The following is a 17,423-nucleotide window of genomic DNA, read 5'->3' as shown; positions in this document are numbered from 1 at the left end:
CTTTGTCCCACTCCTTTTCAGGTAATTTTTTGTTTTTTGTTTTGTGCACTTTATATTTAATATATGTATTTTTGTTGTGCCTGAAATGAACAAATACAGTAAATGAAAATGAAATGAATGAATGAAGATACTTTTCCTGTTTGTACAATATACTATCATGTTTATACAATATACTTTTCACGTTTGAACAACATAATATCACGTTATTACAATATACATAATCATCACGTTCGTACAATATAATTATTATATTGTACGAACGTGATGATTATGTATATTGTACAAACATGATAGTATATTGTACAAATAGGAAAAGTATCTTGTTAGAACAATAAACTTTTCACGTTATAACGTGATACACTTCTATTTTTCTTTTGCCTGGATGGCAGCTCTACGCTTCCGTAGTAAGATAATAAGCTGTGTGTCTTTTTTATAACAGTGACATGGTTGTATTTACCTTAATTAAACGAGTCGTCAGTCGGGGTAAACCAGCAAAATAACTCGAACAGCCGGGCTACGTAAAAAGTGTAGGGGGGCGTGTTTGCGGTCATGTCCAGCGGGTGTGGGCGGGAGCGTTACACAGTCGCTCCACCTCAAGTCACTACTGCGCAGACTCTGGCTCCAAATTTGCAAGATGGCAGCCTCCACAAGCGGGATATTTTGGCTTCATTTTTGCACAATGGTAGGAGGCGGGGTCGAGTCGTCCATGTTTTCTACAGTCAATGGGATGTACCAGTCGGTGTTTTTTGGGAGTTCTCTGCATAACCCATTGTACAAGGCCACTATGTCAATTCAAAGATTTGAAGATATTTGCAGTTTCTTGCACTTTGATGACAAGAGGACCAGAGCCTAAACAAACCACATGGCAGCTTTCTGCTACATATGGGGCCTGTTCCTGGTCAACTGCAGGCAGAAATTCATCCCCACATGATTGTGTTATAGTGGATGAACAACTTGTGCCTTTCAGAGGGAAGGACCCAGCTTCTGCAGTATATGCCGAGCAAGCATACAAAAGTGATACAAAAACTGCAGTTCCTTAAAATTAATAAAACCAAATAAAAATGCAAAGGGCCTCATGAGGAATACTTGAAATATAAAAATATTTCAACTCTTCGTTTTGAAGTACTAAGTTTATAGCAAAATGCACTGATCTTATTTGGAGTGTAGGTATTGGTAGGTTGTGCATCCAAGGGTTAAAACATTGTTTTAGTAAATTGGTTATATGAAATGCCAATTTTCTCCTTTTACCATTTAATAAATTGTCACTTAAAAACAAAGGAAAAAAAAAAAAAAAAAAGGGAAAGTTGAAGTGTATTGGTTAGAAATGTTGAGCCCATTCTGTAGATTCATGTTCCATAGTGGTAAATTAACAGGGAGGATAGTTTCCATGGCTTGAACCTACCTACAGGTAAGCCACAGGAATTTCTAGTTTTGTTTCACATTTGACAAAGATAATCCTGAGAATTTTGCAAATTATTCAATAGAGCATTAAGACAGTGCCCACCCCACCCCAAGATATTTACAGATCCTGCTTTGAGATAAATTAGAGCTTCCAGTTGCAAGTTAAAAGTTCATGTACAACACATTAGGGTTGCAAGATTAATTTATTGTCAAGGCAGTTACATCTCCATACACAAAATACTTTGACATTTGAAGACTCTGCTCAATCATGCCAACTACAAGTTGTTCCCTTGCACCTGTGTTACAAACAATGGCCATAAATGACATCTCTGAACCCTGTTTTTAGGTCATTAAATTTCACTCCTGCATTTTACTTGTTCTAGGAGGGTTACTTTATTAGAAAACACGTCAGGTAAGCAGCTGGTATTGCTTAATGTTTAGTCGACCTCCTCAATGGTTGGTCCAGAGGATCCACCACCAGGAGCGGCACCACCGGCTCCAGGGAAGCCACCAGGCATGCCCTCTGGCATTCCTCCAGGCATACCTCCAGCACTCTGGTACAGCTTGGTAATGATTGGGTTGCACACCTTCTCCAGCTCCTTCTGTTGATGCTCATACTCATCCTTCTCAGCAGTCTACAAAATATAGATAATGTATAAGCCCTTCATAGCAATCTATACTATTGTGATTTTTTTCTGGTGTGTGCTTGGGGGTGGGGTTACCTGGTTCTTATCCAGCCAGCTGATGACCTCATTGCACTTGTCCAAGATCTTCTGCTTGTCATCATCGCTGATCTTGCCGGCCAGCTTCTCATCCTCCACAGTGGACTTCATGTTGAAAGCATACGACTCCAGGCCGTTCTTAGCAGCCACTTTGTCACGTTGAACATCATCTTCTGCCTTGTACTTCTCTGCTTCCTGGACCATGCGTTCAATATCCTCCTTGCTGAGCCGACCTTTAAGGACAGCAAAGAGTCACAAGTTGTGCCAGAATTTTGATGGTGATCAATCAAAACTCATCAATCAAAACCCACCTTTGTCATTGGTGATGGTAATCTTGTTTTCCTTGCCAGTGCTCTTATCAACAGCAGAGACATTCATGATGCCATTGGCATCAATGTCAAATGTCACTTCAATCTGGGGAACGCCTCGAGGAGCAGGAGGGATTCCAGTTAGCTCAAATTTGCCCAGCAAATTGTTGTCCTTTGTCATGGCACGCTCACCCTCATAAACCTGTTGAAATAGAGGTCAGCCAATAATTTTTCCACTCCACATCTACACAAATGCTAATGTCTAACAACATGAGTCTCAATCTCTAGTGGAATGTGAATGGCAGAAATGAACATAACTGCAATTAAAAGGCCAAGATAAATAAGGCTACACTGACCTGGATGAGCACACCAGGCTGGTTATCAGAGTAAGTGGTGAAGGTCTGGGTTTGCTTGGTAGGAATTGTGGTGTTACGTTTAATCAGGACAGTCATAACACCTCCAGCAGTCTCGATACCCAGAGACAAAGGTGTAACATCCAGAAGGAGAAGGTCTTGCACATTCTCAGACTTGTCACCAGACAGGATGGCAGCCTGGACAGCTAAAACCAAAGAAAATTATTTCAAGATAAAAACTAAATTCAGATTATAATAGGGCAGCTATCATCAGTAGTTTTTTTTCCCCCACTGAAAACTTACCAGCTCCATAGGCCACAGCTTCATCTGGATTAATGCTCTTGTTGAGCTCCTTTCCATTGAAGAAATCCTGGAGAAGTTTCTGGATCTTCGGGATACGGGTGGAGCCACCAACCAATACAATGTCATGAATCTGCCCTTTATCCATCTTGGCATCGCGGAGTGACTTCTCCACAGGATCCAGGGTGCCACGGAAGAGGTCAGCATTGAGCTCCTCAAATCGAGCCCTTGTGATGGAGGTGTAGAAGTCAACTCCTTCATACAAAGAGTCGATTTCAATACTGGCCTGGGTGCTGGAAGACAGGGTGCGCTTTGCCCTCTCGCAAGCAGTGCGCAGACGACGGACAGCCCTCTTGTTGTCACTGATGTCCTTTTTGTACTTGCGCTTGAACTCTGCAATGAAGTGGTTGACCATGCGGTTATCAAAGTCCTCCCCACCAAGATGAGTATCACCAGCAGTGGATTTGACCTCAAAGATGCCATCCTCAATGGTCAAGATGGATACATCGAAGGTGCCACCACCAAGATCAAAGATGAGAACATTCCTCTCTGATCCAACCTGAGAACAGATTTGATAGTGCTTCAGAACAGACAGTTAACAAAAAAGTAGTATAATCCAGAATAAATTTTTACCCATTTACCTTTTTGTCCAACCCATAAGCAATGGCAGCTGCAGTGGGCTCATTGATGATGCGCAGAACATTAAGGCCAGAGATAGTGCCAGCATCCTTTGTGGCCTGACGCTGAGAGTCATTGAAGTAAGCGGGCACTGTGATTACAGCGTTGTTGACAGTCTGAAATGTAAAAAAAAAAAAGACATTAAATTGACGAGTCATGTGAAAACTTGCAACTGTATTCCACAGAGGTAAATTCAGAGCATACTTTTCCGAGGTAGGCTTCAGCAATCTCCTTCATCTTTGTCAGCACCATGGAGGAAATCTCCTCTGGGTAGAATGATTTTGTTTCACCCTTGTACTCAACTTGAACTTTAGGGCGACTATTGTCATTGATGACATTAAATGGCCAGTGCTTCATGTCTGACTGCACAACTGTATCGTCAAACCTCCGGCCAATAAGACGTTTGGCATCTGAAAGAGAAAGTTATATTTTGTTTTTTAAAAGATGCAATACTCTTATCATTCTTCCCTCAAATCCACAAGTCTCAAGACTGGTCTTTAACAGAGATGAGTTGCTTCAAGACAAGCTCATGGGTGGTAATACTGAGGTACTAACTTAATTTGGTTGATGAATACCAATTTTTTCAAGGTAGGACGGACTTTTACTATTAAGTAAAATTTTAACCCTTACCGAAGACTGTGTTTGTGGGGTTCATGGCAACCTGATTCTTGGCTGCGTCACCGATCAACCTCTCGGTATCTGTGAAGGCCACATAACTCGGTGTGGTCCTGTTGCCCTGGTCATTGGCAATAATTTCAACTTTGCCATGCTGGAACACACCAACACAGGAGTAGGTGGTCCCAAGATCAATACCAACTGCTGGTCCCTTTGACATGTTTCCTAAAGAAATGCAAGAACAGTGTTACATTTATATTTGTCTTCTAGTCATCTGTAACTTTTTTACTTCAATCCTTTATAACATGCTTAATGTCAAAGTAACTCAATTGAACAACTACATTTTACCCAATTATTCAATTTAAGGCAATTTAGACTAACATAACTAGAATGCACAACAAAAATGTATGGTTTTAGTTGATTTGCTTTAATTATCCTTTGAGTTTAATTTAGAGTTGTCTTTTAAATTTATATTGATTATATTAATTTGATTAAGAGCTTTTATTTTCCCGCTTGGCCATAAAACATTAAGCATTTTAACAACGTTATTGGGCTACCAAATCCCAATTCCAACAACCCACCCACTTACAGAAAAAAAATGAAAAGGAACCCGCCTTGAACGAGCGTGGCTCATGGCCAAGCAATAGCCATGCGTCAGTCATAAATCACGTGCACAGCAAACTGGTACAACCGGAAATCTAAAAGCTAGAGTGCTTTGATGCTAAAACTGTTGTATTAAAATGTGTCTAAAGCACAAGAAAATATTTAAAGAATTAAATCTGAAACGATTTACAACACATTTTACTTTTGCGCTAGAGTAAAAAAAAAAAAAAAAAAGACAACAAAAAACCGGAAGCCTGTATATTCCGGGTATCCGGGTAGCTTAACAGTTGTTCGAGAACATTCTCGAACGCGTCAGGATTTCTCCACCCCCCCCCTCCGCCATTATATAGCCTTAATGCAGCATTTGAGCCGATGATTACGCCTCGATAACAAGGATACGAATACCTTCACCTTCATAATTCACTATGCGATACATATTTGTTAAGAAAATAACCGTCAAGCATTTAACACGAGGAGAAAATTCAGCATTCCCCAGTGAACATGCACATCAGTCATACATAAAGCAAATCCTGCCAGCAAATTCAACTAATATACTAGAACCTTTTGCTAACACCAATGTATTTCAGAATGACTTACCGAGTTACTGAACTGAGGTTGATTGTGGGTATTGTTGGGCTGGAATGGACTAGCGCCACGGTGACTCAACCCTACCGGTATGAGAAGCGAAAGGAGGGTGAACCTTTAGCCGAACCCTTTATATCACCGGCACAGCATCCAATCGGCGCAGTCACTGAGTCTTTCCTCATCGGTCACCAATGAGGCTTTGGTGAACCGATGACGCGAGACACAATCCATCCCACTTCCTGCTTTATTGTGACTGTTTCATAATGGTTGTGAATACCCGCATGCCATAAGATGGAAGCTTTGTCTGAAGTGTAGAAGGCAAATCATCTCTCTCTTTCTTTCTTTCTTTTTTTTAGATTTTACCGTTAAGTATGTCAGTCATGTTCGGTGCTTGATTTGGCTTCTGTTTTTTGTAAGCTACATAAAGCTCTTTAAGTTCATACATAATTGATATATTATGGAGCTATTTTTAAAAATATGCATATTATACATAGACCTTAGTGTTATATTACCGTATTAATGCTCGACACGTTTTCAGAGACAAAGCCACAGAGTGCTGATAATATGTATATGATATGAATGTTTCCCATAGCCTGTTATCTATGCTCAAAAACAATATATTATAGCAAAATATAATTTATTGCTACATGTTCAACCCAAACATACAAAATATATACATACAAGGCAACATATATGCTATATTCACACAGTATATATTACAGATATCATGTTGCCACATTTGATCCTGTGTAGACATTCAAACAGTTCATTAGGAACACCTGCAGACATGCTTATTCTTGCTGTTGCTGGTCATCCGCCAGTCATATAGCAGCAGTGCTATCTACTATTGTAAATACAGGTCAGGAGCTTTACATATAATGTTCATATAAAACAAAAACATGGCATGACTGATGATGTAAGAAGGGGGGGAAATTAACTTGTTGTCAATTGTTAGACTGAATGGACCTCAACAGTTCAGGTTATGTATCGGTGTGGGGAAATGTTTTCCTTTGTCTGACCATGAGCATATGTTTATGAGATCTTCTACTGACCATTTCACACAGGAAATCTAACCTTCATGAACATAACAGTGAGTTCAGTGGACTTCAGTAAGCTGTAGCAATGTAACAGAATGAAAACAAGGATAAAAGTACAGTAGACAAATGATGTGACGAATGATGTCAACATAATGTAGATACTTTAAGTCATTTTTTTCAACATCTTGTGGCATTCATGGCACCAAGAACTGATGCTGCTGAAGATCAAAGGTAGGTTCTACCTACCATAAGTAAGCACATATTCCTAACAATAATAAGTGAATGATTGCCCTGTATTCTGCCATGCAAGTGCAGAAAAAAATGGGAAATTGCTGATATCATGAAAACTGTGTTTCCAAGACAGTTATAGCGATGTCTCCTTCGCATCACATTTGGCTAAAGTTTGTGCTGTAGTTTGATGTTGAGAAGTCGTTGCTGTGATCACAGCTGTGTTTTGCACTGAAGTCATCGTCTTCGCTGGTTCTTCAACAACATACTGTGTGAAGGCTGTATTGAAGAGGCCTGTAACAATAAAGAATACCAATAAATATCCCATTTTCTCTTTTAAGACAGGATAATGCAGTTTTTACAGTGTACTGGGCAAAATGTGTCAATGAAAGCACTCCCTGACCGTTAACTGGGATTCAAAATACGTAAAGGTTAAATGGATTTTTGAGTTTGAGTTCCCTAAGTACGTGAACTTTACCCTCTGGTTGACAAGTGTGCTGTTTCTCTAAGCTGCTAACATGACCCTAGTCATGTTTTAGCAAAAGCTACATTTTATAATATTCACATTTAAACAGAAGGTATAATACAGTCATAGATGCGAACAACCATCTAATTAAAAGGTTTTGTACCTCTTCTCCGTTGTGCTTGTGAGGTCTTTTCTTCATGGCTGGATTTAGATTTACTGCTCTCCTCTGATGGATTAGAGTCTTCATTTTCTGTAACAATAAAAACTGTCAAATCTTTTGTAAGATAAATAAAAATACATTTAGATAACAATTCTTGAAAGTACAACACACTTGCTGCAAGAATGTATGATTTTTAGCCAGACTATAGTCAAGTAAAATTGTAAATAACAGCAACTTTAGTCTGACATCAAACAGAAAACGTGACCTGCCTACCTTTTTTCCAGGCAATGTGTGCTCTCCTCAGCTTGATAGCAAAAAAAATGACGACCACTAGAAGGCCACAGATCAGGCATGTCACTAGCAAGACCAGCAATGATGAATTTTCTTGGTCTTTTCTATGCATGTTTAAGCCAAAATTCCCTGGAAATAGAGAAAACCCCAAACCTTAAGGATTTTAAAACACATGGTGTTCTCTGTGATTCTCAGAGAAGAGGAACTATTATTTTAACTATTCAAGCTGAGTGTAAATGTACCTGTTGTGTTACTGTCCATGTTATGAATGGTGATGTTCTCTGTGGTTTCAGGGGAATATGTCCAGCCTTTAAAGGTGTAGTAAAGAAAAGAGGTACAATAATTAACACAGACTCTATGAAGCTACTACAGTCCAGGTCTATTATGTTTTTCAAATGGAACCATTTTTTGTAGTTTTCCAGAGTAACCAATAGGTGGCATCAAACACACATATTTGAAGAACCTGTTGGGCCTACTGCCTCAATGATGGTGTCATTGCTTACCCTGTTTGAACACGATAGGACTTTTTTTTTTAATTAACTTTTAGTGTTTGTTTGTTTTTGTTTTTTTACAGTAATTTTCTGAATATATAAAGCTCAGATAAAATGCGAAAATGGAAGACAAATAACTGTTTTGCACACATTCTGCTTAAATTTTAATATTACACTGAATTTACTGTGTGAGTAAATTCACACATATATAGTGCATTTCTAACCAATTACATGTCAGTAGTGTTCAAGGTTTGAAACACTGAAGACAGAAGACGTAAACTGCTTTTTTTGGAGCATATCTGACGATCAGAGCAGATATGCTCTCGGAACAGTTTTTGTTTGCCCACAGAGCTGCAGCCTCCCAATCAGTGAATACATCTAACATGACAGAGTTTCATATAGCTCGAGCTCTCCATTGCAGGAAACACATCTGGTGTTATATCAACCACAGTAGTGGTTAAGAGACATTTTAGACATTGTATGAGATCGCTCTTGTTTCCACCCCATAGGCTCACAGTTAGTGTAATATGCTAAACACACAATACTAAGCAGTAACAAAGAGATGTATTGTAGGCTAATTTCTCCACTAAAGTTCACTTTCCTTTTTAGTGGATCGAGGGATTTAAGTTTCATTTAAAATATGATGTATGGCATAACTTAAAATGTAAAATGGTGTTTTATTCATTTTGAACTAAATAAAATGTATTTCTTTTTAAAACTTCCATTTCTCCACTACTTTCTTTTGTGTCCCTAAGCTCATCCTAAGGTGTGTTATCTAATATGAAACCTTATGTTTCTTGAAATCCACGGGGCATAAAAAACAAATAAAAATGCAGACAGTTTCCACTCACCACTAGTGCTAAGATGTGGGTCTGTAGGGCCTGTAACAGGGATCTGAGGAGATCTAGTGATAGACATCTCTGGGTCACTGGTGGAAGCCTGCAGACTGGAGGGAACCGTTGAGCTCTCTGATAAGGGCTTGTTCTCATTTCTTGTGGTGGAGTACACTGCTGTTCTATTATGTCTGATCCACATGGTTGTTGTCCCTGGCACTTGTGTTGATCCTTTAACAGTATGTGGACTGACTGTGGATGTGTGGTGGGATCCTTTTGCTGTGACAGAAATTGGACTTGTGTTACTACTGAGTAGAAACAACACTCAGTTCAGAGAAAGTTAAAATTCATGATGTCATGAAAACTATCTGCAAATCACACTTCATTTTTATTAGAATAGAGGAAACTAGATTTTTTTTAACAACACAGAATGAGGAAATTACGTGGATTTGCCATTTTTTTGTTTTTATTTTTGGTCAGACAGTTTCACAGTCTGGTCCTATGGACTGTTTTGTGGCGCAGTTCATGAGTTAAAAAACCCCAGTGCTTTCCCTGTTCTGTGACGACACAACTACACAGTCACTGTTCCTCAAATTGAACATTTTATGTAGAAGTTCTTCACTGTACACAAGTCATGGATAATAAAAGGGATGATTTTACTCTTTTAATGTTTAAAACTGTTGCTATAATGTGGTGGTGTTGATAAACTAAATGAATGAAATATACTCACAGTCTTGTCTAATTTTTACAAAGTTCATCAGATGTTTTGATTTCAATGCAGGGTGACGAACAAGACACTTCACAGTAACTCTTTTCTGTACTGAGAGAATTTCAATCATCCCAGTGGAGATGTATTTTTTAGCTTCCTGTTGGAATTGGTTACGAGCTGTAAAATGGGATAGATGTCATTAGCATCAATTGCATCAACTTACACCATCACAAATGCAACACTCGATCAAATCAACCCTTTGTAACGTAAACTACTCTTCTGTGGTATTCAAAATAAAATTCAAAATCCCCCTTGTTTAAAGTCTTTTTTTAAAACATTTGAATGTTGTTCAGTCTCATCATAGTAGCAAAGATTCCAGAAAGTGTGGGTCATGCTATCATCATCACATGAGCCCACTCACTGGTTGCTGTCACTAATTTTAATACACCTACAAATGTCTAAATTCCACAATGTAAGTGTTAACACCCATGTTAACCTAACCCTAACCCATCCATCCACTCTTAACTGCTGTGGTTGTAAGCACAGTAGTTAAGTTTTAGGAAGAATACATTGCATTTATTTATGAAAGAATCAACCTTTCCTAGTATCAAATAAATTCACTTTTTGTGCTTATTCCTAGTTAACTTAACAATTTTTCTAACTAACACCTCAAACTATCATTCTCACTTTCTTCCAACTTACCAAGAAATTCTGACCCATCGTCGATTTTCCAAGAAATCTGAGGAGCAAAGTGGTTCCCCACAGCAGTGCATTTTATGACAGTCTTTCCTTCATGCTTTGTTTTTGACATTTTGGGATAACCTTCAAAAGAATCACAAAAGACAAAGTTTTATGAAACAAGATCAACACAGTGGTAATTGTTTTGGTAATTAGTATAACTGTCAAAGTCTGATCCCATCCCTAGTAAAGATGTGAAAAGAAAGTAAAAAGAAAGACGTAAGATAATATTTACCCAACACTGTCACCTCCACTATCTTCTCTTTTATTTGGTCTCCATAATGAGAACATGTGTAATTGCCTCCATCGTTAAATTTGACACTGGAAACACTGATGGAGAATTTTGACTCAGACAGTGTGTCGATTCTGTAGCGTTTGTCCTTTAAGGCTGGAAACAATTTTTTTAAAAGTTATTTAATGTTTGCCTTTCACCAAAGGTTGTTTGAATTTTGGCCCAAACATTTGCCACTTTTTAAGTTTTTGTTTTTACATTCATTAGTGTGACTGAATATGCCATTTTCACCTTGATTGCGATTGAAGAACATAACAAATCCTTCAGGGTTTTTCCAGTCCACATTGGTCTTGTCAGCATTGGTAACAGGACAGCTTAAGCTGAGTTTCTCACCTTCCATGACCGTCACATGCTGCAATACTGCAAGCGAAACTGCAATCAAATAAAAGGAAGTTTGACTTTATTAAAGTTTCTTTGAGAACGAAATGTGCATAACACATTTCCTAACATGGTAAAAACAAGTGAGTAACCATCTGCTGAAATTAAAAAGTCAGTGGCACACACACACAGATGTCCAAGTTAAGTTTTAAACAGTTCAGTTAAACTTTTCACAGTCTGACTCATCTGCCACCACCTCTGCCACTGGCCTGTCACTGTGTATATAGTTGTGTGGAGGAGGTGTGACAGGAAAAAAATGCTGCTCATTGCAGCTACAAAATAAGCAGCCCCCCTGTTATACATCTAATGCATTTCTGTTCTAACAGGAAGTAATGTGGTCAGTGCTTTCAAGGTGAAAGAGAAAGTAGGGTGGGTGTGAGGAAAAAGTATATATTTGCTGTAGGTTGTTCATGGGGCCTTTGGGGGCTTTTTCTTTTCTGTGGGTTTCAAATAACACACGGAAAACACATTTGTTGGGGGCACACTGACACCACCGCAGAGGTCATAAAGCTATTTTTGCAGTTTGTGTGCTAGTCATGCCATTACATCAACTGACAACCACCAATATTTGTATTGATGACTTTTCATCAGTACAGTCATTTTTATGTCTCTCTAGGCTTTGGTTGTCTCCGTTTCTTTTTCAATTTTATTTGTATTGCCTGATCAATACAGAAAATGTAATTTCTCAGTAAGTTCTTAATGCTAACTAAAATATACACATTGTATACTGTGTATGTTATGTTGTTTGCTCTTATGCAAAGCTAAAGCCAGTCTCATTTGTCTATTTTGTCTCATTGTAAGGTTTTCATCTGTATCATTCCATTACTGACAACTATTAAAGGGCCAGTCTACATATATACTCTATGTCATAGAAGAAACTGTCCTAAAGAACTTTCATTTTATGTCAGTCATTTAACAGAGTTGAGAAGTTGTGAACTGGTTCAACATACAACCCCAGTTCCAACAATGCCAGGGTACTGTAACATGTAAATAAAACACAATGCAACAATTTGACACCACAAACCCTCATCTTATTTACAACAGAACAAAAACAATAACATATTAAAACTGAGAAAATCTATCATTTTAATAAAAAAATACAACTCTCTTAAGAGCTGTCCATAAACATAGGAGGACTTAAGGGAGCAGTTACTGGACTTTGGGGGAGGAATGTTATCCTGTTCTTGTATGACAGGATTATAGCTACTCCTGCAACTTCTTTGTTGTATTTTTTGTTTCACGATATGCTACATGTTCTCAACAGGTGAAAGGTCAGGATCCTGGTAGGCCAGTTCACCCAGACCTCCTCCTATGAAGCCAAGCTGTTTTACATGCTTTTAAAAGCACTAATGGTGTCTTACCAGATGTGGTACGCATAGGGACTAATGTATTGCACGGTAGAGCTTTAACCTGCATTCATGGCAAACACAAATACAGTGATAGGAATTGTTCCTAAGTAATGTTGCTCCCATCAAATTCAAAATGAGCTTATTATTTTCATGAAATTGTACAAAGTTTCAGTATAAACAATTGATATGTTTTCTATGTTCTACTGTGCATACAATATGGGTTTAGGAGATTTCCAAATTACTGCATTCAGTTTATATTTACAATTTATGCAGCATCCCAACTTTCTAGGTTCAGTTGATGTGAACACGAGCAAACAGAAATCCAAATGCAAATTCCTTTAATGCATAACTAATGCAACAGAGTCTTTTACTGAAAATTGAAGCACTTTCTGTGTGAAATATGAGAGCTTGTAATTGTACCATAATTTTCTCTATATAATAAATCATCTAAATGTAAAAGATCACAAACAGCCTCAGAAGGAAGTTGTTTACTCTAAGGCATAGTCATCCTCACTGTGTTCATTTGCTTTTTCCAGTCATGTAGGTTACGATCCTATTTCAGCACTTATCAGATCAAACACTGCCAAAGAGTGTAAAAAGTCAAACACTCACCCTCAATGTACAGCACAAAGACGCTAAGCACAACTTTTAGTTCCATCTCTGTCACGAAGAAACACACTGACTCTGGTGCACTTCCTCATCACTCATCTATATGTACTCTACTACGGGACCTTCCATGACATCACAGCTCTGTGGTTTCCCCTAACTTTTTGATTTGAGAGATTCTCATGTGACTCCTTACAGTAGAAGTGCAAGCTGACCATTATTGCATTTTATTCCTGTTTGTAGTTTTGCTGCCCAACATGAGTTGAATGTTGAATTTACAACTTATCCATCTTGTGGATGGCTGTGGTTCATCAGAGCATGAATGTTACATAGAACGTGTGAATGAGACATGTTGTAAAAAGTGCTTTGAGTGTTTAAATAGAGTAGAAGAGCACTATATAAGGATCACTCCAGTTACCATTTATAGTAAAAGACCTGAGACAAAATTATACTTCCTTATTTTCCAAAATTATGTTAATTCTGGAATTAGTAACTCTAGAAACAGTGGAGAAGCTTTATCAACCAAGTAGCCAGCTAGTACCTAACATTAGTAACTGTGGTTTGACCACAGTTACTAAACTTCAGGTTGAATTGCCACTGCAGTTTTAACTCACACATCAACAAGATTAACAACTTGCCACCAATCTGTGGCTTACTAAGAGGAAATGGCTACTTTCTAAACAAAAGATGTTTGAGCTGGAAACTTGTGTCAGGTGGGTACCGAGGGGAAAATGAAAGCCATAGCCCTCATGGTTTTATGATGTTTTCCGCTGTAGATTTGACACAAACATTTACTGAATTTAGTCAGATCAAAAATGTGGTGTTGCAGTAATCCAGTCGTTAAGTGATGACGTGATGAATCCTACATCTGGGCCTAAAGTAGTCTGCGTTTAATATGGCTTCTGTGTTGTTAACATGTTTAATGTTATGTATTTTCTTCTATTTAATCTCAAGAAGCTCCTAAAACAGTCAGTGACTAACCTCGTATTGTGGATGGATTATCTCAGTTGTTCTCCTGGCTGAAGTTTGGTCCTTTTACAGCATCCTGCCATGCGATTACATTTGTTGCTGACCACCGAGAACACTCACGTTAACTTTTATCGAGTGGAAAAAAAGGTTAGCTTGTTTATATTATGCTAACATAGCTGTGTCGCTAGCGGTCATGTAGCACATCATTATATACCAGCAGCCAATCTTCAGTAACCTTACAAACGTCACTGCTGTTTAGTTTTCTGTCTTCATTTATGTTGGAAGTGATAACAGAGCTGTACGTTTTAATTTGTTTCCAAATCCCCGCAGACCTGCAGCGGAGTTTAGGCCCAGACACGGCTAGTGACGTCAGACTTAACGACAGGATTAGGTGCCATTACAGTCTCCAGAAGAAAATGGAAGAATAATTTAAAAGCAAATGCAGAAACATACTTGTACTCACTAACTATATATAGAAGTGGAAACAAACCTGTGTGAATTTCTTTTGGGGAGGTTTTACTATGTGTCATATAAGTCAGGTTGCTTAAAATGTTATATCAAGCAGTAACTTAAAACATTTATCACGTTCTGTTCACTTGTATGTGAACACAGAAATTAAATGCCTCTTACCCACTCTTAAAAGAACAACAGGAGAGGAATGGTCTTAGGGTCAGTCATCAAGTATGTTAAATCCTGAAAGACATGCTTTTGATCATCTATGTGCAATATCTCAGTCTTACCATGTTCTGTGCAATATCTTTGGCTCATGTGCAATTATTTTGGTCCCAGTCTGTTTCAATGTTTCCTACACATACACCATGTATATAGTTCCACTCACATATGTATACATATACACTGTTTTTTATTTTATTCTATTTATTTAATTATTTACTTATTTTCCGCCTTCGTTGTATATTGGTTTCTCTTCTTCTTACTTTAGCACCTTTGTGGTTCAGCTACCCAATTTCGCTGTGCAAGAAACTGCACAATGACAATGAAAAGCTCTAAGTCTCTAAGTCTATTTCAATCATATCTTGTCATCAGATCCTGCTGATTTGAGGATGCCTGTAAGTTTTCACATGTCACATATGATTCATTAAATTTGACTGATTTTCTGTTTCTGTATGGGTTTAAACTAATAAAAGATCTATGGTGTGCATATAAATATAAATTTAAAGTATTTGTATGTTATTAAAATACATTTTCATTGCAATGAACTAGTGTGATTAAACATAATGTTTGTTGAAAATTGAAAAAGCATTTAAATTTTGCATTATAGAATATTTGCATCGAATTTTTGACAAATACGAATTTTAGAGCATCCAATTTGTCTTTCTTTTTTTTTATTCCACTATTTCTGTTTCATTTGCATGATCTTCATGTGAGTATGTAACTTTCAACCATGTACAAGAAAAAAAAGTATGGTGTCCACTAGGGTTTTTTTTTTTTTTGAACTGTGATGGCCTATCTAATGTAACCTTATTTGTGAGGTCAACTATAATACCTGGTGAACAAGGCAAAAGCAGACAGCAACCACTTTGCATAAGTAGAAACTTCTTCAAGAATACTGGTCCATGTTTTCCAGGAATTTCACATTTAAAATATATATGTTTCACTGGAATTTTACACTGTCAATTTAGAGTTTGTGGTCCTTAAATTAAATTGTGCGATTGATCTTTCTGAGTTAAATTTGGTAATCATTTCAAACCATCGACATGTCTATTCGATTCCATTCCTATAAGACTGTTCAAAGAAGTCTTACCAATAATTAATGCTTCAGTCTTGCTTCAGATATGATCGGCCTATCTCTATTAATGGGCCTCAGTGCAGCATTCAGTACTGTTAGCCATAATATTTTATTACAGAGATTAGACCATGCCATAGACATTAAAGGTAATGCAACACAGTGATTTAAAACAAATCCATCGCATAGACCATAGGTGTCAAACTCTGGCCCACGGGCCAAACCCGCAGCCTAATTACATTTGGCCCACGAAGCCATACCAAATTACTATTAGAGCTGGCCTACTGGTATTATACAGCTAATATATATATATATTGTTTAGTATTAAGCTTTGCTTGTTCCATATTCAGTTTTTCAGCAAAACGTGTTTGAGTCCATAAGAAAAGATTCATTCTTATATCTGGAGGAATAAATATATTTCAATAAATATTAATGTTAGCCCGTGACTTTGTTCCAGTTTTGAATTTTGGCCGACTGTGTATTTGAGTTTGACACCCCTGGTATAGACCCACAAAAGCAAACTGGAGCTGGCTTTGTCCTTGTATTTTGTTTTTATTTTTATTTTTTTCTCTGTGGGCAGGTGTGCTAGGGGTGGAGCTACTGCAAGTCACCTGGTCCAGCATATAGTTAGGGCTGGACCAGGTGACCCTGAATCCTCCCTTAGTTATGCTCCAATAGATGTAGGCTGCCGGGGGATTCCCATGATGCATTGAGTTTTTCCTTTCCAGTCACCTTTCTCACTCACTATGTGTTAACAGACCTCTCTGTATTGAATCGTATCTGTTATTAATCTCTGTCTCTCTTCCACAGCATGTCTTTTATCCTGTCTTCCTTCTCTCACCACAACCGGTCGCAGCAGATGGCCCCGCCCCTCCCTGAGCCTGGTTCTGCCGGAGGTTTCTTCCTGTTAAAAGGGAGTTTTTCCTTCCCACTGTCGCCAAAGTGCTGCTCATAGGGGGTCATATGATTGTTGGGCTTTTCTCTATATCTATGAAGCGCCTTGAGGCGACATTTGTTGTGATTTGGCGCTATATAAATAAAATTGAATTGAATTGAATTGAATTGAATTTAGCAACTAAAGTCTGTAGAGTTTTTCTTCTTTATTATTATAATAACAATTATAATAATTTAATATTATTTAAAGAACAACAACACAAGCAGATGAATAGTTAAATACATTATCCTGAAGCAGAAAATCCCATGTTTGGGGAAAAAAAGGAAATAAAAAATCAGATTTTCAAGGACATTGCACACAAAGATTTCATACAAGTAAAAACACTGAGATTGTTGTTGTAAGAAAAACACTCTTCAGACTAACCATCCAGTTCTAGGTGTGGCACAACATGTGATTGTTGTGCCATATTAAACAAATATGTAAGACTGCGTTCTTCCATTTGCGCAACATCTCTAAAGTTAGAAATATCCTGTCTCTTAGTGACGCTGAAAAACTAGTTCATGCATTTATTACTTCCAGGCTGGACTACTGCAATTCATTATTATCAGGATGTCCAAAAAACTCACTGAAAAGCCTTCAGCTAATCCAAAATGCTGCAGCAAGAGTACTGAC

General features: G+C 37.9%; 2 protein-coding genes across 2 annotated transcripts; both read right to left on the bottom strand.

Moving 5' to 3' along the window:
- Positions 1 to 1,585: 1,585 nt before the first annotated feature.
- Positions 1,586 to 5,722, bottom strand: hspa8 (heat shock protein 8). The gene is made up of 9 exons (XM_085175201.1): positions 5,578 to 5,722; positions 4,393 to 4,602; positions 3,967 to 4,172; positions 3,726 to 3,878; positions 3,088 to 3,643; positions 2,788 to 2,990; positions 2,435 to 2,633; positions 2,124 to 2,356; positions 1,586 to 2,036 (listed from the first exon to the last, which is right to left on the bottom strand). The coding sequence occupies exons 2-9, from the start codon at positions 4,595 to 4,597 to the stop codon at positions 1,839 to 1,841; spliced, it is 1,953 nt and encodes a 650-aa protein (XP_085031327.1). The 5' UTR covers positions 4,598 to 4,602; positions 5,578 to 5,722; the 3' UTR covers positions 1,586 to 1,838.
- Positions 5,580 to 13,342, bottom strand: crtam (cytotoxic and regulatory T cell molecule). Its single transcript, XM_085175202.1, has 10 exons — positions 13,150 to 13,342; positions 11,042 to 11,182; positions 10,754 to 10,906; positions 10,483 to 10,602; positions 9,802 to 9,957; positions 9,090 to 9,350; positions 7,990 to 8,055; positions 7,730 to 7,876; positions 7,460 to 7,546; positions 5,580 to 7,124 (listed from the first exon to the last, which is right to left on the bottom strand). The coding sequence occupies exons 1-10, from the start codon at positions 13,193 to 13,195 to the stop codon at positions 6,967 to 6,969; spliced, it is 1,335 nt and encodes a 444-aa protein (XP_085031328.1). The 5' UTR covers positions 13,196 to 13,342; the 3' UTR covers positions 5,580 to 6,966.
- Between the last annotated feature and the right edge of the window lie 4,081 nt (positions 13,343 to 17,423).

Source organism: Neolamprologus multifasciatus, chromosome 10 (genome assembly GCF_963576455.1).
Source record: "Neolamprologus multifasciatus chromosome 10, fNeoMul1.2, whole genome shotgun sequence".
Taxonomy (NCBI): Eukaryota; Metazoa; Chordata; class Actinopteri; order Cichliformes; family Cichlidae; genus Neolamprologus; species Neolamprologus multifasciatus.
Note: the sequence above shows the minus strand (reverse complement) of the source record. Positions and strands in the feature narration are given on the sequence as shown.

What these genes read in the sequence shown, in the direction of transcription:
- hspa8 (XM_085175201.1), bottom strand. Translation starts at nt 4,597, where the DNA reads ATGTCAAAGGGACCAGCAGTTGGTATTGATCTTGGGACCACCTACTCC. An exon ending in AGCTGTGGCCTATGGAGCTG is followed by an intron (nt 2,991 to 3,087) that starts GTAAGTTTTCAG and finishes CTTTGGTTTTAG; the next exon opens with CTGTCCAGGCTGCCATCCTG. An exon ending in TACCATCACCAATGACAAAG is followed by an intron (nt 2,357 to 2,434) that starts GTGGGTTTTGAT and finishes CTGTCCTTAAAG; the next exon opens with GTCGGCTCAGCAAGGAGGAT.
- crtam (XM_085175202.1), bottom strand. Translation starts at nt 13,195, where the DNA reads ATGGAACTAAAAGTTGTGCTTAGCGTCTTTGTGCTGTACATTGAGG. An exon ending in AGTGGAGGTGACAGTGTTGG is followed by an intron (nt 10,603 to 10,753) that starts GTAAATATTATC and finishes ATTCTTTTGAAG; the next exon opens with GTTATCCCAAAATGTCAAAA. An exon ending in CATGGACAGTAACACAACAG is followed by an intron (nt 7,877 to 7,989) that starts GTACATTTACAC and finishes CTCTATTTCCAG; the next exon opens with GGAATTTTGGCTTAAACATG.